Source organism: Talaromyces proteolyticus (genome assembly GCF_021365285.1).
Source record: "Talaromyces proteolyticus strain PMI_201 chromosome Unknown BGW36scaffold_8, whole genome shotgun sequence".
NCBI classification, from domain to species: Eukaryota; Fungi; Ascomycota; class Eurotiomycetes; order Eurotiales; family Trichocomaceae; genus Talaromyces; species Talaromyces proteolyticus.
This window is the reverse complement of record NW_025764284.1, coordinates 399,598-422,586: the sequence shown is the minus strand read 5'-3', so window position 1 is coordinate 422,586 and position 22,989 is coordinate 399,598. Positions and strand designations below refer to the sequence as shown.

Genomic DNA, 22,989 nt, shown 5'->3' with positions numbered 1-22,989 from the left:
ATCAATATTCCCCAGAGTTCCAAATAATTGGTGGCTTTGTTGTACGCCAAAGCGAGAACCCGTATAGAGTCGTTATAAGCTTGGTCAATCATCGTTATGCGTCAGCAACTTCAATCATCAATTCACGGAACAAACTATGTCCATTCATTCCTCCACGACGGCCCGGTTCCCATTATTATTCTAAGTATAGACGCAAGATTTGGAGGGGAAAGGGAAGAAGGAAAAAGGAAAAGGAAAGGAACAGAATATCAGTATCAAAATAATAAACAAATAGAATAGCTTATAAGAGCGGCAGATCAACTACGTAATAGCATCCGGGCTGTTCATCCCTTGCCGTAGTAGCCCGAGAAAGTGCTAGGGATCAGTTGATTATTTGCTCTGATTAACAGCAGTAAAGTGGATGATGGCATGGTTATGTGGATTCAAATTTTCTTGATGAAATGGAATCTATGATATCCGACGCTCAGGATATACTATCATTTAGTCCTCAAATCTGAGACGGGAGCTCTGATTGTATGCATGCCCCACCCTACGGTTTATATGCAGTCCACAAATCTTCCATAATCCTCCAGATTCTTTCCATCTTTCAAGGTATTGGAGGAGGTGTTTACTGTCAAACTGGAATGCGTATCTATTTCCTAGAACATTGCGAAGTCGATTACTTTGCTTGCCATATCCACAGCTATACCTCTTCTCACCCTGTGCTTTCTCCACTAAGCCAATCCGCGATAATATCATACTCGGGTAGCTGGGGCTTGTTCATTCATTTCTTCTAGTGTCTTTCTGCATGGATGGCAAACGGCAGAAGCCAGCACGTACCAACCAGTAAGCCTGTCACTTTCCGAATTTAGTGGCCGATTCTCAAGACTCGACCCGGTCACCTTGGTGAGACTTGCACCAGGCGGGAATATCACGCTACCGCAATCTCGCGGTCCATCAACACTGTCTCAGTGTTGTATTATCCTATCACGCGTGTCAGTGGACACCTGGGATGTCAACACCTATGACTCCAGCGATGGGGCTCAAAGTTCCCACAATATCGCACCTCGTAATCCATCCTACGTCTGAATGTTTTTCACCTGTTTACCGTCTAATAGAATGACTCGGTCTTCTGCGGTTTGACCTCTTCACTTGAAGTTTTCCGCTGTGAAAGAACCCACCCCAGTAAAACACTGCAAGGTGGCTGTGTAATGAGAGATGCTGGAAAGAGGGGGCTTCTTCGTTGACCAGGGGTACGGTGACAATTAGAAGAAGCAGTCATTAAAGAAGGGTGTACTTGCTATGCTCCAGCTCCACCGACCCCTGTAGCCGTGGTAGGTTCATAGCTCACAAACGGCCCACACGCAACATTAAGCATAAAGAATCGCATATGTATTCAGACGGAACGGCAGGGTGCACTAATAAGCGTAAAGTTGATCGGGGAGGTTTTATTATTGCGTAAGGGATATATGGGACTGCACAGACCGATTTCTTCTTGGTTGACGTGCACAATCAAACTTTCTATCCCCTCTCTCTAGTCTATAAACCTCGGCGCCTGATCATTTTGTTTCTTTATTATTCTGTTCTGCTCTGATATTTGTTCTTAATGGTTTTTAATCCTGGTCACTGTGACCTCTTAAGCTAACTGACTCTTCCTACCTTGAAATAAGGGCTTTGCCCAAGTCCTCACGGTTTCCTATCTATTTGCCTCCATATACCGAAATATTTTTTTACTCTCCTCGTCTTCCGCCTCTTCCGACCATTCTGCCGTTCATTCATATTCACATAAGTCATATTTTTGAAAAGCTTCGACTGTCTCGGTCTCAGTCTTATCTTGAATATATCTCGTTATGTGATCTTAACGTTATACTTCTTATACTCTTTTCGCCGTCATTCAACAATCATCTCCACCAAATCATTTGGTCCTACCTTGCGCGTAGCACCTAGCATGCACCAGGCCGACGCCTCCTACTCTATTGTTTAAAAAAACATTGAAGACCAAAAGCCAAATGAGGAATGCGTGCAACAAGACTTTGTAACACCATTCCACCTTATACAGACACAGCAGCTGTTGGATCGAACCATTGAAGCAGTGCTACGGTTAACCCCAGTCCAATACCTACGAGGAACATCCGAGTGTACCCCAAAGACTATGAGACGCATATATTGTGATTCTTAGAGGGTACTTTCTCATGGGTGCGCGCAATGGTATTTGGACATGTATCCGCAACGATGTTGAAGTATGCTGATCGTTGCCGTAGATACATCCGAGAAAACCTGCCCAGCCTACCGATCACAGTACTCACGGCGTCGTCCAATTAGATTGTGCAAGACCTTGAGTCGGGAATTCGATTTCAATACGCCGTTTAGTGAATTGCATGAAGCAATGGCCTCCCGCTATTTCGACCTATGCCCGTACCACCTTACTGGCTTCCCCGAGGAAAGCGAAAATTCTTCCCGATGTGCTAATCGAGTACGTAAAGACGCATCTTCTCTTAATTTACAGTTTTCCTCACATATATCACTATCAAAATCAGCCAATGGTGTCACTTTTGCTGAGGTCACGCCCGGGCCAGGGGCTGCACCGGGCAAGCCAAAGAATGCAAGAATTTGTACGGCCGCCAATTGTTTCAAAGCCCTTGTCAATGAGCCCACACCACTTGATATGCAGACCCAAGGGCGAGTAACGACGTCAGATATCGGCTGCCAGAAAGGGGGCTCGCTCCTGGATAGACCCACACCAACCGCCAGCATTCCTCATCCTGATACAGTGGGAAGAAGCCCAGTGGTGACGGACGATAGCTTATCCATGTTCTCAGGCTATAGTGGTCTCAGTGCTTGCTCCACTCTCTGCCAAAGGGAGAGCTCGGCTGAGGTCACCAACGATGCCCATGACGATGAGATCACTGCGGAAGAAGCTCCCCGGCTTACTTTTTCCTGCCTTCGTCCTAGTTTTCCAACATTAAGGTCACCTCTGCCACATGAACTTGCTTTCAATAGACTTTTTATCTCTCACACAATTCCACCTTGGAAATTTGGCGACAATACAGTTCAGATACCTCTTTCAAACAACGTCCATGGATTGAGCGAGGACGATGAAGAAAGCTCGGTAGCCAAAGAACGATATCAAAGACGTTCTGCCAGCCCCACGGAAGCTCATATATTTATTCAACAAATGAATCAACAAAATTTTGATGCCCCTTATCCAGTTCGTGCCCATGTTCTTAGCCCACAGTGTGGCGAAGAACAAGACAATGACGCCTCCGCTCTTCCAATATCCCATGAAAAACTTCTATCAACGTTTCTAAAAGTTCACCAAAATCAACAGCATGAAGATCAAAGCTCTCCCATGGATTCAATCAAATACCCAAATAGCCTATACATTCGTAATGGCAGTTTTGGTGATATTAACTCTTCTACTCGATCGCTTAACCGAGATCCAAGCAGACCCGAGTCTCCTAGGAGAAAATGGTGGGAAAAGCAAAAGAACCGAAGCCCGTCCCCGAAATCTTTACCTTTTAATGTTAGTGGGAAAGGGTCGTTCTCGAGCACATCCAGCCAGTGTCCAACACTGGTGCACTCTGGGGGCAGCGAGTGCTTCCCAAATCGACAGCTAAGTGAAGATGGATCTCGAGATGATGTTCGACTCAAAGTGTACTTTGCTGATGTTCATTCTCGTCAACGATATCTCCTACGTCTCTGCAAAGCTTTGATGAAGTTTGGCGCTCCAACCCACAGGTTAGAGGAATACATGAGCATGACTTCCAAAGTGTTGGACGTTGATGCGCAGTTTTTGTATATTCCTGGTTGTATGGTCGTGTCTTTCGACGAGGTCGGCACACATGCAACAGATGTGAAACTAGTTAAAGCAGCCCAAGGAGTTGATCTAGGACGACTATTTGAAGTTCATAAGATCTACAAAGAGGTCGTCCACGATGTCATTGGCATTGAAAAAGCCATCGAAGAACTAGACAGTATCATGAAGCGAAAACCCAAGTTCAATGTTTGGTTTTTGATCCTGATGCATGGCTGCGCCAGTGCCTCGGTTGGTCCCTTTGCTTTTGGAGCCCGTCCTATTGACATGCCAGTCGCTTTTATTCTGGGGTGTCTACTTGGTATCCTACAGTTGGTGTTATCTCCACGGTCTTACTTATACTCAAACGTGTTCGAAATTACTGCCGCGGTTCTCACCTCGTTCCTAGCACGAGCCTTTGGTTCTATTCCATATAATGGCAGCCGGCTTTTTTGTTTCTCTGCTCTGGCGCAATCCTCAATTGCCCTAATTCTACCGGGGTATATGGTTCTGTGCGGGAGTCTCGAGCTGCAGTCGCGCAGTATTGTTGCCGGCTCGGTTCGGATGGTGTACTCTATTATCTATTCACTTTTTCTTGGATTTGGTATCACCATTGGGACTTCGGTATATGGTTTATTAGACACCAACGCTACTTCAGATTACATTTGCCCACCCAGTCCCATCCAAAACCCCTACCTTCAACGGTTACCTTTTGTTTTGATGTTCACCTTCTGCCTAACGACTATTAATCAATCGAAATGGCGACAGATTCCAATGATGCTATTGATCTCTTTTTTCGGGTATCTCACTACTTATTTATCAACAAAGAGATTTGGATACAACACCCAAGTCGTCAATGCATTGGGGGCTTTTGTCATCGGAGTCATGGGAAATCTTTACAGTCGGCTCGGACATGGCCTAGCAGCCGCCGCAATTCTTCCGGCTATTTTTGTTCAGGTTCCATCTGGCCTTGCAGCGAGTGGCTCGCTAGTCTCTAGTCTTACTTCGGCTGACGAAATAAGTCACAATACTTCATTCTATTCCATTATAAATAACGGAACTCAAGGGTTTCTTGAGGCACAACAAAACATATCAGTCTACGGAAGCAAATTGTACAGCGGAGTTGTCTTTGACATTGGATTTGGAATGGTTCAAGTAGCCATTGGTATTACCGTGGGCTTGTTTCTGGCAGCCTTGGTCGTCTATCCGTTAGGAAAGAAACGAAGCGGTCTCTTCAGTTTCTAACCGGCTCTTCCATTGTTATTGGCAGATATATACATATGTACCCCCTTCTGGTATTGAAGTTTAGGCTTAGCGTTTAATGTTGCATACTTTCGTTAACTTCACTACGAGATTATTTCCCTATCCCATAGCTATTGCAGATACTCCGTCTACTCTTGGCCATAAAAACTGTTTTCTTTATGGATTACTGTTTATCGTGGTAATGGGGTATGAGCCTCGCTTTTCTTTTCCTTTTTCTTTTTTTTTCCACTTTGGGTTTCAAATTTCAAATTGTTGGTTCAACGACTTCACAAAGCGACCGCTGCATTTGTTTCTGGAGTTCACATGACTTCGAAGGGTTTTTGGTATCTGACTGGCGTTCTTGCAGTTATGGGCATAGATATCGCAAATTACGTTTCATGATCAGTGACTGATGTTTACAGCAAGCTTTTTGTTGAGGATACTGATTTCTCAACTGAAGGGGTTTATGGGCACTATCTTCTCACTATGCATAAGATGGAGTTATCAATTTCGTTTTTATTTTCACAAAAAAGTTTACATGGTTCACCTTCATCTTAACTTTAACTTTTTGTTTGTCGAGAACTGAAACATGGGGACTGACGTTTCCAGTCGGAAACGTGTCTACACATCCAGTCGTTTCAATTTTGTTTCGTCATTGATTCAGTCAGGAATGTCGGAAATAATTTGGTATAAGCGAGAGGTAATTGGATTTAATGAATAGCAGATGCCTTTTTATGATGACTCTTTTGCAGTCAAAGTATGACATTCAGCAGCGGGTTCGGAGCAAAACCTGGTATGTCTGTCTGTTTGGAATTAAGTGATTCTATAATTTATGAAGCCACTTTTTTGAATTAAATCGCTTATCGAAAATCTATTCACGGTGTTGTTTGTCAATACTTTTGTGTTGGGGACGAGAAGATGTAGCTTGGGTTAGGGCAGGTGCACGGAAGCCCTAATCGGTCCCAAGGACTCTGGTAGTTGCCAAAACGGGTAACTAGAGAACGAGATTTTTCCACCTCCTCAAGAATGGAGGGGTTTGATTTATTATTGAATATAAGGTAACTTGAAATTGTTTATATGTTGAGAACATGCATCTAGCTAATTCATATTAACATAAAGAACACAACATTGCAACTTTCCAACTTAAAATGTAGAAACGTTATGGTCAGCTAGGTAACTTATTTGGAAGTATATGCAGTGTTATTATATGTGATCAAGATTTATATCCATTCGAATTTTGATGTTAATTACTAAAATTCAATATATGATCCCCATAGGTATTGGTGTTGCCGGAGTATTATTGTAGAGACTCCTGAGAGGACCGAATTGAGCCAAACTACATGTAGCTATGATCAGATGAAACTTTTGGATATACAGAATTTGAATATTTCCCACTGGGTAAAATATCAAAATGGATATTGTCTAAAAGTTGCTCAATGTTCATCCGTGATATCCCTAAGTAACGGTGTTCAATCTTGTAAAAGTCATCTGAGGAGTTCTTTATCAAAGTGCTCCAGAGTTTGCTATTACTATAATATAGTTCCGCGAAACCGCGAAAGGTTAAGGTTATGAGTATCTCAACCCTTGTAGAATCAATTATTCAATTCAAGTTTGACTTATCCTAACAGGTAGTAGGTGATGGCATCAAGTAATTACGGTTACTTAAGTCACGGGACTCGGCCAGCTAAGAATCCCTTAATTGAAATGTCAGCCGCGACGCTCTACGATGCCACTACGATTACTCTTGCTGCAAAAAGCCATTTTCTTCTGTCAATTGCACTTGGTCTAGCGTATACTTTGATGCAACCATGTAGGCAGGATCCGGTTTCGATAATGTGTTACACCATTGAATGAGTAGATGAACAGTTGTTACCAATAGTTTTGGCAATTGTAAAATGCACGAGTTTTCGACGTTGTACTCTGTATGTACGTATTAGGTACGGTGTAACATTGCTCCCTAATATGGAAGTGTTGTAAAAATTTCGAGGGGCTACTACGCTGGTACTTAGAGGACGATCCCGAACGAACGGATCGACCGATGGACATCGCTCAAATATTAGCTTGAGTGATCATCTCGTTGCAGCGACTGTGTCACGGCGTACTCCGTTCTCCGTGCACGCTGGGTGAATAGTTGGGTATTATTGGGGGCGAATACCACGATAGATACAATGTCTCGTCGTCGGCCAGGCCGCGCAGGTGTGCTGAGGATCGTATCGAACAGTAGAAGGTTGAAGTAATCATATTGCTAAAATTAAGTTCAATACAACAAGAACCAACCGCGGAGGAACCTCGGAAGCGCGGCGATTAACGATTCCCATCAAATATATGTCATTATTCTCCCAAAAGCCAAAGAAAGTTCCAACAGCCAAAAGCATAAAAGCAAACTGCCAATCGGGACGGGCCCTTGGATACTCCGTTTACTCGGTTCGGCTAGGGCGTGGGCTGAACGTTGGGTGTATTTCAAATCGTTGGTTACATGATTCATGAGCACCTCCAACTGCCAACCGCCAACTCTTCGTTCTGTGGTAGATAACGCTGTAATGGTTACTCAGCAGCGAATCTAGCCGATTCATTTAGTCGGTAATACCGTCAATTCCTCCGATACGATCCAGATCAGCTTCTTCCCGTCAGCGCGGCCCCCCATCTCTAAGCTCAGCCCGGTTAGGCGTGCCTCGATAATCGCCTGCTTGGATTTGCATCCTTGCAAGCGGAGCAAAAGCTCAATAGTTAACTGAACTAGTTGTTATGACCAACATGACCCTTATAATCAACATTACAAGGATTAATAGTCTAACGGCATACGGAGTAACGGGTTGTACTTTTTTGTTTTGTACGCTCTCGATGCCTTTCGTCACTGTAGGATAATTAAGCTGCCTAAATCGGCCACAATCCCGATAAGCTGGGTAAGTAACATGACACTGAGCCATTGGTCGCTGGTCACCGGTACGTGCATGTTGGGTCTAGCTGTTTGTACTAGGAAATAGACCAGCGTTCGAAGTTACAAGAGAGAATCTTACACCTAATCTTTTCTTTGCGGCTTCGATTAATTCAATGACGCGCATCGATCTCAATATATTTATTGATCGCGAATATCTACGACATGCAGGATTCGCGGAGGAATTTACTGCATCCAAGAGTTCAGTATTTCAACAATAAAAGCACGCACCACGTTTTATATCCTTTCGATTTGATCACCAGACGGGAAATTATTGATTGATGCAGATGTACATATTTATCTTGAAACGGTATTGACGGATCTGCTGTAGTCGGTAATATGGAGCACAATGATATATTTTCTGATTTGCGCACTAGGTTGGAAAGTTATGGAACAAAACATAACATATAACTAAGGAATAGGAATGTCTAAAAATGTACATTTTGAAAGTCTAAAAACCGGTCTAGTAGGCGCTAATCCCACGAATGTCAAAAACATCTCTATCCACTCGCTCTTATTACTTAATAACTGCTGACTGGCTGCTTGATTTATAAGACGCAGTCAGTGCACGCAAAATTGTACATAAACAGAGAAATTATGATGAAAGATTTCGTTCTCAGTCAGGAAATCACAGATCTACAATGTTGAGTCTTGACAGGTATTGGCTTACCGAGTGACTACTGTGCCTAATTGGATGTACCGGACATCAATTCATGCGTGCGGTAGGCCCGGAATGCCTCAAAATCTTGAATCATACGGAGAGGCACGGGTTTGCGCTAGAGAACTAACATAAAAGCTATGAAAGAACATCATAGAATATAGATCTGTGAGACAGTCTGCCAAGCCCGTTGTATCTGTATGGTCCCCACCCTACTGTCGTCTACAGTTGGTGCATTCTCGGTCCATCTCGGATGCACATTGATGCATGGCTGTGGAGTAATAATCGCCATGAGTTGGCTAGCTGCTCTACTCCCCAGCCCAAACCCGAAAAGCGAGAAGCGAGAAGCGAGAGTAACGATTACAGGGTATGTAGGGCTAGAGAGGTGCTAAACTCGCCATGTCTCTTTGGGCTACACAGTAAGCACGAAATACTAAACAGTCGCCGTTTCGTGATAGTTCTCCGGGCCCTTCTTCCGAGCAAATCGGTGGGATGCACGTAGTAGACTAGAATAATGAATTCGTGGCGCAAGTGGACCGGATCCGCTCTACACTACTACCAACAGTAAGTACTGAGTCCAGCATTAAATCTGTGAACTGCCCGTATATTGGAAATCAGGCGATCCATTGATTGTGTATTTAGTACTCCGTACAAAGTATGGTATATTGACAATCGATACTAGACGAATAACCCGACTCCTCAATAATTGGACTCAGTGAGTTATTTGTTGGATTTGTGGGAAGTGACTAGAACTGTGCAGTTATTATTGTTGTTCCGCCATGTGGAACCCGTGTTAGACTAACGAAACTCTTTTTGAGATCTCGATTCGACCAGTGAACGCCACGACTCGTGCCATGGTACTCCGTAGATGGATCGGAGATCCAGATTTCACAAGAATCCTCATTCTACGGGTACGAGGTGCAGAGTCGATGCATCAATTGATCAGTCGATCAGTCGGGACTAGGAGTGAAATTGGGATTGCGGCTGTATTATTATTGTATCAAATTCTGTATCCCGCTCATTAGGTCGATCTCGATCACTGTTGGACTATTGAAATTGAGCTGCAAGATCATACCTAGTCTGGAAAACGTCGTCCGATCTGAGACTTTACAGGGGTATGGCTTGGAGGCTTTCAAACGGCGTCGACTAGTACCTACTACCAACATCCACTATTCACCCGAGATCACTGGTGAGTGGACACATATGAACGATTTTCTCGACTCTCAGGGTCCTAGACGATGCCATGTCAGAGAGTAACGACGGCAATGATTGTCAGTCACACAGACTCGGCCGGACTTTTGAAAATACCGACCGGAAATAATATCCATGTGAGAGGTCTGAGAGCAATGGAACTATGCACTAGAAAATTCGATCAACCCCCTTACCGCATTTTTAACTACTCGGATCTTAGAATGCGGTTCGCTTCAGATTCATTGTTACACTATTACCATCCTACACGTATTCTATTTTGTCTTTGAGTTGAAGATCAATGGGTTTCAAAAGGATCGTACTCAGGAATGCCGATGTGAATAGCGAAGTTGCGAGACACAGTGAGACTGAGTATGTACATAACATGTCGTATTCGAAAACACAGTAGCATTCTCCACGCGCGGAAGGACGAATCCGTTAACGCATCTGTATGCAGTGTAGCCAAGAGGTCGTGATCTTTTTCGTGTTGTTCAACCACACTCCATAATAATACTACGTGGTGTCACTCGAGTGATCGATCTGGCAGAACAACGTGTCACTCATGCCGGACGGCGCATCGCGTCGCATAGCCCGAACATACTTGATGACTTTATACATTTTACTTTCTTTTTTACCCTTTCTTCTACCTCCTTGCGTGCTCATGTGATCAATTGATCCGGAGGACGAAAAAAGTGAGCTCCACTATCAATAATACTGTATATACACGATATTACAGTGCCTACCAACTACTATTCTTAATAAAAGCAATAGCCCTCACGTAGAAAAAAAGAAAAATAAATGAAAAGAGAAAATAAGAAGACATTCGTCTCTCACGGCGGCCGCTCTTAATGTATGCAGACTTGGTAGCACCGCGTAAATAATGTAATCAAACGGTTTCTCCCCGACGCGTCCGCTGTTACGCATACTGATTGCTGGATCGGGGCTTGGGCCTTGATAGATCCCGCGCGGCGAGGCTCGAGCCCAGGGATCGCGATCTTATCTAACCCTTTGCGGCGAGTCGCGTTCCTTGTTCTTGCAATAATACCATTATTATACCCCTACTACTGTTATTATGTGTGAGATTAAAAGTAATAATGCGGGCTGAAAGAAAGGGTTAGAAATAACAAATAGTGATATCTCAAAGTTGAAACCTCCGGCAGGGTCAGATTCGATAAACTTGGATCCTAGCCCAAATGAGAAAATGCTGCAGCGTGGCGAGTAATAAGGAAGCAAGGAAAAATAAATGAAAAAGGAAATGATCCTCGCCAGAGCCACATGAAATAAGATATAAAAGCAGAATAATGGATCGTCGTCAAACACGGAACTTTGTGTCCGCTGAATAATGCCGCGTGAACATGGCCGTTGACTGGGCTAGACCCGGAACCGAAGGAGCAGACGGAGAATCGCGCACTTGAACAAGCCAATGAGGATGGCTGGCGCAAAATACAAATAATAAATACAAATTGTTGCAGCTGCAGCCGAATAGACTTTAATTAGGGCGGGCGCGATGATACCGGGCTTGTATTATTATCTGGTACACAATATTACCGTTAGCCAGATCATGCAGGAAATCACAGATCGGTACACAGTACGTTCTCCGGAAAGTCGGGGAAAGCGCAGAACGGTCACGTACGGTACTGGTACGGTACCAGCATAGCAGTTACGGACGGGTACGGGCTGTTAGTACGGCGAAATTACCAGATGGGGCGGTATTGGAGTGTGCCCCGCCCGCTAACGGCTTAGCAACGTAGATTGTTAGATCCCTCGGGATGATCACTTGGCCTACCCAGCCAATCAACACCGCAGAGAAAATGCTTCCTCTTATCCTGTCCCTCAGATTCTCTTCGCGTCTGGTATTATCTTACTCAGTTGCTAGCAGGGTTTGGTGATATACGAGTCGCCCTCGGCACGTGGGATCGCCCATCGTCATGCTGCAGTCCATGCAACGAAACAGGAAATCAATTCGTCACGCCGCCCCCCTAACTATGTGCTGATTACTGAGTACTCTCATTGCCATCCATCGGCGCCTCCCCCGCGGCATCGACTCGCGTCGTGTCTGTGCGCGTGCCCCTTGAATCGTCGCACAGTCATATTCTTAGTTACCGTTGACGGCATAATGATAATCATCGTCGTCATAGTACAATAATAACGTCGCGACCAGAAATGAGAACGCTTGGCGCATGTGACGAAGCGTACATCCCGAGCACTATAACTACGGGATGGCAGATGCACGCTGAAGATAAATTGTCCTGGCCGCTCATTGGTCCGCACCCCCCAGGTTTAGCCTGGTCAGATGACCGATGGCCCATGCCAGATCTGATAGGGAGAAATCTTCAATGAGGTTAGGCGCCGATCCGCGATCACTACTTCCCTACACTACTCTCACTTCTTTCAGCTACTTGGTTGCTGCGCGCACGACATGGCTGGCTGGATGCTGCAGGCTGTGCTGCATAGAGGATGACTCTGTACATATACGCCCGCATCAGATCCATCTTGCGGCTGAGCCTGCCCACGTAATCAGGGTACATTACATGAGCGCCTGGTCCGAGAGTCCTGCGTGAATACACCGATGATCGCCCGGTCCTCGGGTAAACGCCACAAAGAGCTGTGCTAAATACCAAGTCGCAGCGTAGCCATTGGCGAGATGGGAGACATGAGGTCTCCACTCGCTGGAAGATCGATCTCATACCGCTGATTCAAGCATTAGTTTGGCTGCGGGCGAGATAAGGACGCCTAAGAAAGACGGTGAGCCGGCCAGCCAGCTTCTGACTGGCTGCTCGTTATATCCATAGTTGGATGTTGGTTTTTTTCAATCTTGATTCTTTGTTCAATCTCAGTGTCACCACCACATGTATTCTTGTCTAGACAGCTTCTCGTAAAAAGATAGCGTATTCAAACAATGCTCGGATGAGTACTCGGAAAAGAAAGAAATTAAACAAAGGATAAATCACCATTTTCCAACCCCAGTAGGCCCCGGACAAAATATTACTCACAGTAAAATGAAAAGGTATATGTATACGTATGGAACACAGATCGCCAAGCATAGTGGCAAAGTGTAAAAAAAGGCTAATAATGGATGATACAAGGCCGATGACTCAAGGAAAATCGAAAAAGGAACGCCCGCCCGGATCTCTAATCCAATCCGTCTCTGCCAACGCCATGATAGAAAACAGTGTTGAAATAAATAAACATTAACATCTCGCACCGAGTACTATCGGTGTGCCGGGGACGTAGAATCAAGGCCCTTCGGCTTGAGGTTCGACCCCAGGGCGGCAGCCTTGGTTGCCCCCATCTTTCGAGTCAACTTGGCGTAATGTAGCCCACACGCATTGCACAGAGTGCGAGCGCCGTCTGGTCCTCGACGCCATTCAGGAGTTTCAGCTCGATTACAACTATGACATCGTCCCGGAGGGGCCGCCTTCTGTATAGGTTTAGGTATTAGCATCAAGACCAACAAGATAGAGATATTAAAACTTACCCCTCGTCTTTTCTTCGCATCACCGCCAGTAAATCCCGTAGGACTCTTGAACCCATCTTGGTACATGCCTACATGTCCGTCGTCGTATCCATTCTCCTTATCATGACGCTGTGCTCTCTGTTCAGCTAACGCTTGTTCTTGACTTATAACCGCATTACGAATACGCAGAAGTGCTTCGTGATTGCGTTGTTGCGTTTGAAGTAGATCGTCGACTTCATGAACGGAAGGAAGCGATCCTAAAACGGGGCCAGATCGTTGGGCCTGGTGTGCACGCGTAGCATAGTGTTTAGAGAAGTCGAGGGTTTTGGTAGAGCCATCGATGATCTGTTGTCCCGGTTAATATCATGTCCAGCTCAAAACAACATGGATTCCTACCTCAGTTAATGACGATTCCACATCGTATGAATCGAGATGCCTCTTAATCGAATCGCTGTGCGGTTGCACTCCTGGACGCCCAACAATTTCTCTCTTATCATCCACGCGCATCGCATCGATGTTTGGTTTCCAGCCACCTGCACTGTAAGACCGATTGTCGTACGCTCCCGGTTGGCTGTGCGGTGGCTGCGATTGCCACGAGTATGGTTGAGAATATGGGTTATAGCCATTTGGCGAGGCTATTGCACTGGTAGGTGCACTATACTCGTAGGGGGCGGAAATTTGAGATGCGGATATCGACGTTGGGGCAGTTTGTGTGCTGGTAGTAGGTGATTTTCCAGACACTGACTGGAGTGAGGGTTTGCGAGAACCTTGGGTGGAGAGCGAAACCATGCTAGACCGCGATGGGTCTGCAGTAGCGGTCGGTGGTTGCGGTGGATGGTATTGCGCGTCTCGTGGAAATGAGCCCGGGGTGGGGGTTGTGGAAAAGGGATTTGGTGGACCTGTAGGCCCTTCGGTGCTGGGTCGGGAGAGGACGGTAGGTGGCGGCGGAGGAGCGTGATGAACGGTGTGAGATGGAGCGCCTGAAGAAGGAGCTGGATAAGGGAGAGGGTTTTCGTTGCCAAGTGCTTCATGGATCGATGGCAAGGACTGGCGCGGTAGCTGCTGAGATGGGTCTTTATCTATCTCCATAGACCGGCGCGGAGCGGGCGAGTGGCTATGTGTGGGAGGTATTGAAGAGACCGCACTCGCAGGATACGAATAAGGAGGCGGAGGGCCTGGATACATGGATGTTGGGCTCACCAAAGGAGCTGCGTTCACGCTGACACCGGTCGCCATTGTCGTTGGGTATCTTGGGGCACTTTCCAAGCCTTTTGTGAAATCGGGGAAGCCGATACTTTTGTACTGGTATCTAGAGGAAGTATCAGATGATTGGTCATGAACGCAGCGCGTCTACAGATAGACAGACACGATCGCACTGGTATGAAAACAACGCACCTTGATTTATGATCGACTTCCAATGTCCCCATCCCTCCAGTCGCACCGGAGTTAAGACAGCGACGTCGCTGGCGAGATCATTCACAGTCGGCGGGTACCGAGTCGACAGGTTGGAAGTCGCACGACTAGCAGGTGGCAGGCCAATGCTTCGCCCGAAAATGGATTCGCCAACCTTCGAAAGACTCTTCGCTAAGACCCGAAACAGGTGGGGATGGAGGAAAAGTTAGAATGTGCGTCGAGGTGTTGGGGAGGGTTTGGTGATGGCAGTCGCGCCAGACGAGAATGGCGGCCAGTCAAAACGGCCGTCCTACAAGACAGATCAGATCAGGGAGAGCCGAATTCGCAGCTGCGATCGCAACAGCGTAACCTTGCGTACAGCGAGATCGCGGTCCACTGAGGCTTGAATGTAGCGACCGACGTGGGCGGAGGGGCGGAGCGGGATCGCAGATGCAAGGGACTTTAATCACTGTCGCGTGGAATATGATTATATAACTGCTCACCCTCTCTTTTTTTTTCGCGTTTCACAAACGGTATTGTTTCGGCAGGTAACAACTCGACAACACAAAAGGGCTGGTAAGAGACTGCCGAAAAGAGAGATAGGGGGGAGAAAAGTGAAAAATGAGAGAAAGAGAGAGAGGAGGCGGCGGCGTGGTAAGGAATGAGGAATGTGACGAGGTGAGGAGGAGGAGGAGGAGGAGAGGAGGAGAAGAGGCAGCAGCAGGAAGATAGAGATATGAGATATGAGACGAGAAAAGGAATGGACGGGGAACGAAGAAGGACACCAGTCGTTTTTGAGCCACCAGATGCGCGGAGATCGTAGTTCCAGTCTTTGGCGTCGAACACTGTTGACTGCCTGAGGGGGGTGGGGCGAAGGAACAGGAGAGTTTGCTGAAGAGGGTTTAGGCGGCTTTGCAGCACGGTTTGCCTCCCGCGCGGTTTTCTTAGGATTGCTGATAGTTGCTCGAATGATTAGGAGGGACATCCAGATGGTAGCGCAAAACTCTAGCTGGTAACAATACATAATAGTAATAATAGTAATAGTAATAGTAATAATAATAATAATAATAAATAATAGCGCTGCGGAATGTTGATAAGGTCTGGGCAGTGGCCAGTGGGTGGTATGGGTGTTACCAGACGATACCCGACGCGACGCTGCGGATCTCGACGGTAATAAATCGCACAGAATTATATAATACGGGCTAGCATCTGCTCCAGCAAGCAGCCTAGTACTCTTACGGCCACGGTCCCGCTGGCCAGCCAGGGGCTCCGTAATCGAACCGTATCGCCCATGTATTAATCTTGCTGAAATTGAAGTGCGAAACAACATCACCATCATGACGTCGGCGTGCCCATGCTTTGTTAGCACCGCTACGATTAAGATTAATATTATCTGCGCGATCGGCGAAATCGAAAGGAAAGAAAATGGACGACGGACAGATCGTCGGGAGGCATCCCAGGCAGGCTCGTATTCGCTACTTCCAGTGTCCCTCATTGTCTGGTATTTATTGGGTTCATTGTTCAGTCGCCATGCGCGAGACGGAGGAGGGTGTGCCAGTAATACATCGATTCGATACGATCGTCAGATCATACCGATAGGATACGATACGGTAAGCGTACCGGAATGACGAAGCACGAACCGAGCAGGGACGAGACAAGACGAGATTGATTGATGGGCGTAAAAGCTCAAAGCCAGCCAAACGCAGCCAAAGCCAATCCACCCCCCTAGCCAGCTAGCGTCGGGCCCGCGTGGACGCTTAAATAGGAGGCGCCCACCAATCATCGTGTTGCACTGCCCCCGGCGTGTGGGCCCCCGCATCAACCAGATTCATCGATCGCCGTATGCGCTGCCGACTTGTTGCCGCCTGGCCATGTGAGCCTGCGAGCCCTATCGAGCATTCTCCGGACTCCGCCTATGGAGTCCGTACCACTGTAGACGGGACGCTTTGGGAATTGATATCGGCACTGGCAGCCAGGCATCTGGAGCGGCAAGGGGCTGTCCTAACATATAACATATATATATCAATTGCGATGAATTATGCACTAGACACTATCACTATAGCGCTATATTAACACTATATGTTATATGCTATATTCTATACATATATGTATATTATCTAGAATAGATACCCCCAACAGCGTTACCAGTTGGCCGGACATTAGCCCGGAAACTCCCCTGTGTCATGCTAGAATAATGCGAAGTTCATTGTTGATCAATTGATTCCTATCATTCAAGCCTTACGGAGTAGATCCATTTAAGCAGGCGTGCTATTGCCGCTACGCCCAGTGAAGAGCGACGGGATGTATCATGACACATTATTGCCCTTACTGCTCCTTATTACCGCCGGCATGATTCACGCGACACAACAGCCAACAGCCGTCGTGTCACAGGGCCGATAGAGATGCAATGCCATCTATCTCATGCAGGTGTGATTCATATTTTGAATTCAAACCAATCTCAGGCAGCCTGCGGTGATTGGTGGTGCAAAGCTGCTGCTTAAGTTGTCAGTCCGGCTCATGCCTGAGGCCCAGTGCCACCATTGGCCTGTCCGCTTCCCTTCCCGGTCTAGTGCTAGAACGATGCACGGTCACTTGTGAGATCGGTCCGCTCAGCGAATAGCCATCACACACCGGCCAACTCGTGGGCTGGATCGAAGGATCAAGTTACCGTTGATACGGAAAATAGTAGGAATATTACTAATGGTCGACCCATCTCACTAGTTGACCTAGATTGTCGATGCTTCGCACGGCCTCACCGCCTGAGAATAAGAATATGGGGCGTCGAAACATTCCACCCTACCAACCGATCGATGTATGGCCATGAGATCATTGAGATCGTTCTGCGACGAACGTACCATGGTACCTCCCTGCTTCCCCGCCTTAGTCGCGCCTCCTGTGAGGAGAGAAACAAAAACACACCATGCTTTCTGTTTCAGATAGCATGATTAGTATCGTCCGAAATTGTGAGTCAAATCGGTCTAGAATAATCGTCATTAGTATTACTGTAAAGAGCGAATCTCGGAAGGAATTAGAATCAAGGATAAATTACAGGGACATCAGGATGCCCGCCAAGCTTTCTCTGTGTGGACGGGGGCTCCGGTGATGCATCGCCGATTTTCCCAATCACATACGCAATCCTATCATGATCGTTTCTCGGCCTGCACTTGACCTACTTTTACACCGAGGCGCATCCTCGACGTGTCACACTGTAGACCAGCAATTGCCAAGAAATGCGATGCTCATGATCCATCCCTTTCATTATTAATATTCGAATAAAGTTTAGGCATCGACCACATCTATCCTCCAAAGGGAGAAGAAATTGCTCTAGCGTCAAACTTGACCAGACCGGTTGCGGCTGGCGTCAGATCGTATCTAACCAACATGGAGATGATGTTTGTTCCTAAATTGTATCACCGCAACAACGAGCTCATGGTTTGTGCATCGCCTGGACAGAATATTAAGAACAACTCGCTGGCCCGACCACGGTACGCATGACCGAAATTTGAAGAGTGAAAGATGTAAGTCTAGAAACATGAAACATGCCAGGCCGATTTTTAAGACAAACTTCGACAAGCTCTTATCTCTTGCCTTTCCGAGAAACTGCGCTGGCCCAGACTCTTGGATTGTCCTTTAGTATAACCCGGGCTCCGTTCTGGAATGAGAAAGCATAATGGCTGGGCCCATCTCCAACATTTGGATCTCGGCGGGGAGGTGACATCTTATCAGGATTATCCATCGTTTGAGGCTGCGCTAATAGACATGAATACAATCAATCATCGCAGGTGCATATGTAGCTAACCACCTTGGCGCGATGCTTATCTTCATCTCCCACCAGGAACCAGAGATGAGAGACAAGACCAAACAATGGCGTTTCCGAGCTGAATGCAGCTTGGCGTATGGTGATTTCGGCGTTGTACTGTCCTCCCCGGAGGTAGCGTGGCTGGCTGCGAGCGTGTTTCAGTGTAGCTTTCACATGGGCCGCCTAATGCCAATCGATCTCCCGTGAAGTTCGACCCGGTAAGGTAAGATTATAGCAGCGTGACAAGGGCGTCAGAACGAGGTAAGAAAGTTGAAACTAGGTATTTGGTTCTGCGTTATACCGTATGCGATCGATTGACTCTCTCGTGATGGAATCGCGCTATCGTCGTAGGTAAGGTAGCTGTGGAGCTGGTCGGGGTGGAGCCGAGCTGGAGTGATGAGGCTGGAGGAGGACAAGGCGTCGAGAGCAGAATACTAATGACTCATGAGGACGCTATACGGAGTGCCCGTGGTGGTTGCAGTTCGCGTTGACTACGTAGTGATGGTAGGCGGCAGGCGCGACCGGCAGGGAGTAGCAACGGCAGGCACGATCGTTTCCCTGCCCTGTTTCCTTCCCTAACACTAACACAACACTAACACAACACTAACAAACACTAACAAAACACTACTACCAGGAGTTTCAACCCAGTCATCGCCTCAAAGATTAGCTTGTACCTGGAGCCCAGGCCAGAGCGCCTGGTCCATGCTTCCTTTTTCCTTTTTCCTTTTTTTGAAGAGCCTATTCTTCCATGTTAGTTCGTCCCGACTTTGGACTTTGCTAAAGACCTAGTATGTGCTCAATGTCTTTCAAGTTTCTGATGTTATTGTTGTTATTATTATTACTATTATAGTCGAGGATTAACAGCCTGCAGCAGCCTGTCCTAATCCAGCAACTTCTCCGTCTGCGATCTTCGCGTTTAAGGGCGATGGGCTGATGATGCACTGCGCTATCGCCACGATCCTGCTCGCTGGCCGTCCGCCCCTCTTCCTTCGGTCGCGATTCATAATAATGCCATATAAGCTATGCCGTGCTCATGAACGGCGCCCCAAGAATCTTGAGCCTGAAATCTCGACGCCGCTAAATAAAAGTCCAAAACTAGGCCTCGTAAATGAGCCCGTCCGCACGAATTTTACGATGATGAAACTCTCAGTCTCCGTGGATGGATAGATACTGTTTCTCTGTGCAAGCCCTCCGCTGTGATGCTTAGATAGTGTGGGGAAATGCGCCGTCGCGGAGGAATTAAAGTTCAAAACGGCGAGCCGATTATGATTTATCCATCTGTCATATGCAGGTCGCTCGACTGAGAAACACCATACATGTCAACAACACAGAGTCCAGCCAAACACACTTGGCCCGTGACCTAACATCTTCCCAGATCATGATCTATGTGGTCAAAACTCCGCACTCGCTTTCTCTCGGAATAATAGTGCAACAAGTTACACCTGGGGGATACCTCGGACTAAGTTCGGAGTGTTGCGCCACATAGCATCCGTGAGATAAAGGAAGAAAACAGCCAAATTGTGATTACATTGCAGGAACAGGGGAGAGGCGACCAATTGCGCTGAACAATAATTCTTTTTTCACCCTTTAATATTAATTTCATGACGGTCCGATTGTCTGCAATTCGGGGCAAGCGATCAGAAGATCGTAGCTTTTAAATTTGCCGAGGCCCCATTACGCAACGGTCATCGACTGATCGTGATGGCTGCTCCACCAGAACGTTAGTGAACAACGCAATTTCCCACTCAGTGGAGTGGCCTTTCTGTCGGGGTCAGTGTGAAGCCCCTACCGTCGGGTTGGAATGGTGTCTCGCCAGCTACCGTACTAAATCCTGCGTCATCTTTACCAGCATTATAGCCAGGGTTTGTGCCAGCCACAACTATAATACCAGTTCTATTATTGAATTTGAGACCTCGGGAACCATTGGCAATGCCCAATGAAAACAAATCTCCGCTGCGAAATTAGATTGACAGCCGTTTCATACAGACTCTGGAAGCTGAAGCTAATGGTGCTAGCGAGTGATGATCTTTTTCGATAAGTCCTGCCAACAGGGTGGCCGTTCGGCTGGCGCCGTTGATCCGTTCTGTTCCACTGTTGCAAGTCCACGCGATCTCATCAAAGGACGAAGTCCCCTGTACAACAATAATAGACGGCGATTAGGTTGGCTGGAGTGTACACTGTATTTTCTCCCTGCTACGCTGAACGGACAGCCCATTTAATACGTCAATCCAGAGCAGAGCGGTACGGGGTATCAAATGCCCGTCGCAAGCGGGGGCGAAATTTAACACGCTTTAATACACTTCTTCGCAATTGGTCGTTTATGCTCGTTTTTACAGACTGTTCGGACCTGCTGTTTCGAAAGCTTCTTCTGAGAATAAAAATGAATATAAATAGGGAACGGACCATGTATCATAGCGATTAGGCTGGTCTGGATCATCAATCGCAGAGAACCAACATGTAATCATAATGGATTTGCGAGGTCTCTGTCAAGCATTTCGTACTCTGTACGACTCTTCAAATTTCCCTTTTGATCAAATCTAATTGACTCAATTTTGGGGCCCCTGCAAAAAAAAGTAACAGGTGGAACGAGCACGGACGCATAATCTCCTCCTGGCTCCTGCAAAGTTATTGGCAGATTACTAGATGCCATGCACAGAGCCACCGATTTCCATTCGCGGTGATGACAGCTGCCGATCGAGATTCGCATGTACCCACTGCAACGGCTGAACGGCACCTGGCTCTTGCTGGAAACCTATGTTCATGTTGCAACCTTTTCAAGCGCTATGACTATGCACGGGACCAATCTCATAGGCTAGACATTCGTTCAACATCTTGCTCAAGAAATGACTCTCACAAATGCGCACGGTGCACGCTCTCTCCTTGGACGCTGTGTACACTAGACCCAAAACAGCCAGGAATATTATAAGACTTTATTATATTATCATTCTCCATAAGAGCGAATCCCTTGCCGTTTATGGCCTCTTTAATACAGGCTCAGAGTGCGAGGTAGTTTGCAAATGCGAAGTTCCCTTCCAAGACAGAATCCTCCAAGCCTAACTAACCTACTAGCCATATTCATGTGAGCTTTGGCAGGGTTTCTAATACCATGCCTATCAACATCTCCAACCTAGGCTTACTGAGCACTACGTAGTGAGTCCAGACTAGATTCTACGCCAATATCTGCCGAACCTCAGCCACACAAAACCGGGCCAGAGGGTCCACGAGAACCCTTCAGCATCTTAACCCGCGAACAGTACAGAGCTACATCTGACGACGACCAGGGAGATAGAGCACAATAACCATGTATCGTCACTATCGTGAAGATAAATTAGCATGACTAATATATTTTCACTACTATTATTTTATACGAGGCATTGGCTTTGGACAGAGTTAGTCTGTTTTGGAATTCCTAGTTTACACCGAATGAACTTCAACTATGATGGCTACCTCGGACTTTTCAGGACGCACCCTGTGGCCTAGTACTTTTGATGCTGATGCAAATGTTGAAGAGTCGTTGCCATTATTGTTGGCTAGGTATGAACAGTGACATCGGCAGAAGGGAAAAACCGGGTTCCCGCCTACCAAGAATACGCGATGAGCAGGGGTGTGGTCATCTGTTGCCACTGTCAAGGCAATAATAATGACGGTGGCCAAAGCTTGAACATGACAACCCTAGGCTGTATTACCTAGGATGAAAAGTCGGCTAACCGTCATTGAGCACGGGATTTGCGAGACCTGCAGCTTTATGGTGCAGTTCGTCTGCCTTAGTTCTCCAATGAAAGGATGTAGAAAGGCCAAGCGTGCCCGCAATATGTAGATTGCAGCCTATGCAACACAGTTCAATAACTCCAACCTATCAAAATTCACGAAGCAGAAGTAGTGTGGTTGATTTCCTTCTTGCATCGACTGAGGATGAATACGACCAGGATCGAAAAGTACTAGGCTCTGCCATCTGAAACTCCAACAAACTTGCAGGTCTAAATCGCACATGCAAACTAACTAATGCGAACAGGTGCAGATGTATGCGTGATTTGTTTTTTGGCCGGTTTCTTCACTGTGCATAGCCTGCCGGCAACTTTGAATCTTTCAATCCGAATTTTTTCATTCGCCCAGACTCCAAGTGTGACGCACCTATTCTTCCGAATAAGGTGCATTATAGATGAATTTTACTGCACTCCTGCTTCTGTTTAGTAGAATATTCATAAGAAAAGTGTATCTATACATACATCCATACGACTTTTACAGTCAAGAATCATATATTTTCAAAAATATTACGCAGAAATAGAGCTAGAGTTAATTATCTTTTGCCATGGAACTGCCGATACCCCGCCTTTGATGTAGACCATGTATCTTTCTTGGTTATGTATCTCAAGTACGTATCCTTGCTAAGCCAAATCTAAGGACTATGTCCTGCATTTTACTTTCGTTCTGACTCGGGCGTCACTCTAACAGGTACAGAGTCTAGTACTCGTTCGTGCTTTTTAATATCTTGTTCCAAAGACTGCAAATATCAGCCATTTTAATACCTTTGTGAACATAATGAAGG

At 46.5% G+C, this 22,989-nt stretch overlaps 3 protein-coding genes across 3 annotated transcripts; 1 reads left to right on the top strand and 2 right to left on the bottom strand.

Moving 5' to 3' along the window:
• Nucleotides 1–2,365: 2,365 nt before the first annotated feature.
• BGW36DRAFT_299439 (putative DUF1212 domain membrane protein Prm10) lies at nt 2,366–5,017 on the top strand (the record flags this gene model as incomplete). Its single annotated transcript, XM_046211535.1, has 1 exon — nt 2,366–5,017. The coding sequence occupies one exon, from the start codon at nt 2,366–2,368 to the stop codon at nt 5,015–5,017; it is 2,652 nt and encodes an 883-aa protein (XP_046070150.1).
• A 7,552-nt stretch (nt 5,018–12,569) lies between these two features.
• Nucleotides 12,570–12,923, bottom strand: BGW36DRAFT_195364 (uncharacterized protein). Its single transcript, XM_046209823.1, has one exon. It carries the CDS (start codon nt 12,837–12,839, stop codon nt 12,657–12,659), a length of 183 nt encoding a protein of 60 aa, XP_046070149.1. The 5' UTR covers nt 12,840–12,923; the 3' UTR covers nt 12,570–12,656.
• Nucleotides 12,924–13,006: 83 nt separating this feature from the next.
• Nucleotides 13,007–14,488, bottom strand: BGW36DRAFT_428901 (uncharacterized protein; the record flags this gene model as incomplete). The annotated part of the gene is made up of 3 exons (XM_046220617.1): nt 13,007–13,216; nt 13,274–13,597; nt 13,649–14,488. 3 exons carry the CDS (start codon nt 14,486–14,488, stop codon nt 13,007–13,009), a joined length of 1,374 nt encoding a protein of 457 aa, XP_046070148.1.
• Nucleotides 14,489–22,989: the final 8,501 nt, after the last annotated feature.

What these genes read in the sequence shown, in the direction of transcription:
- BGW36DRAFT_195364 (XM_046209823.1), bottom strand. Translation starts at nt 12,839, where the DNA reads ATGCTTGGCGATCTGTGTTCCATACGTATACATATACCTTTTCATTTT.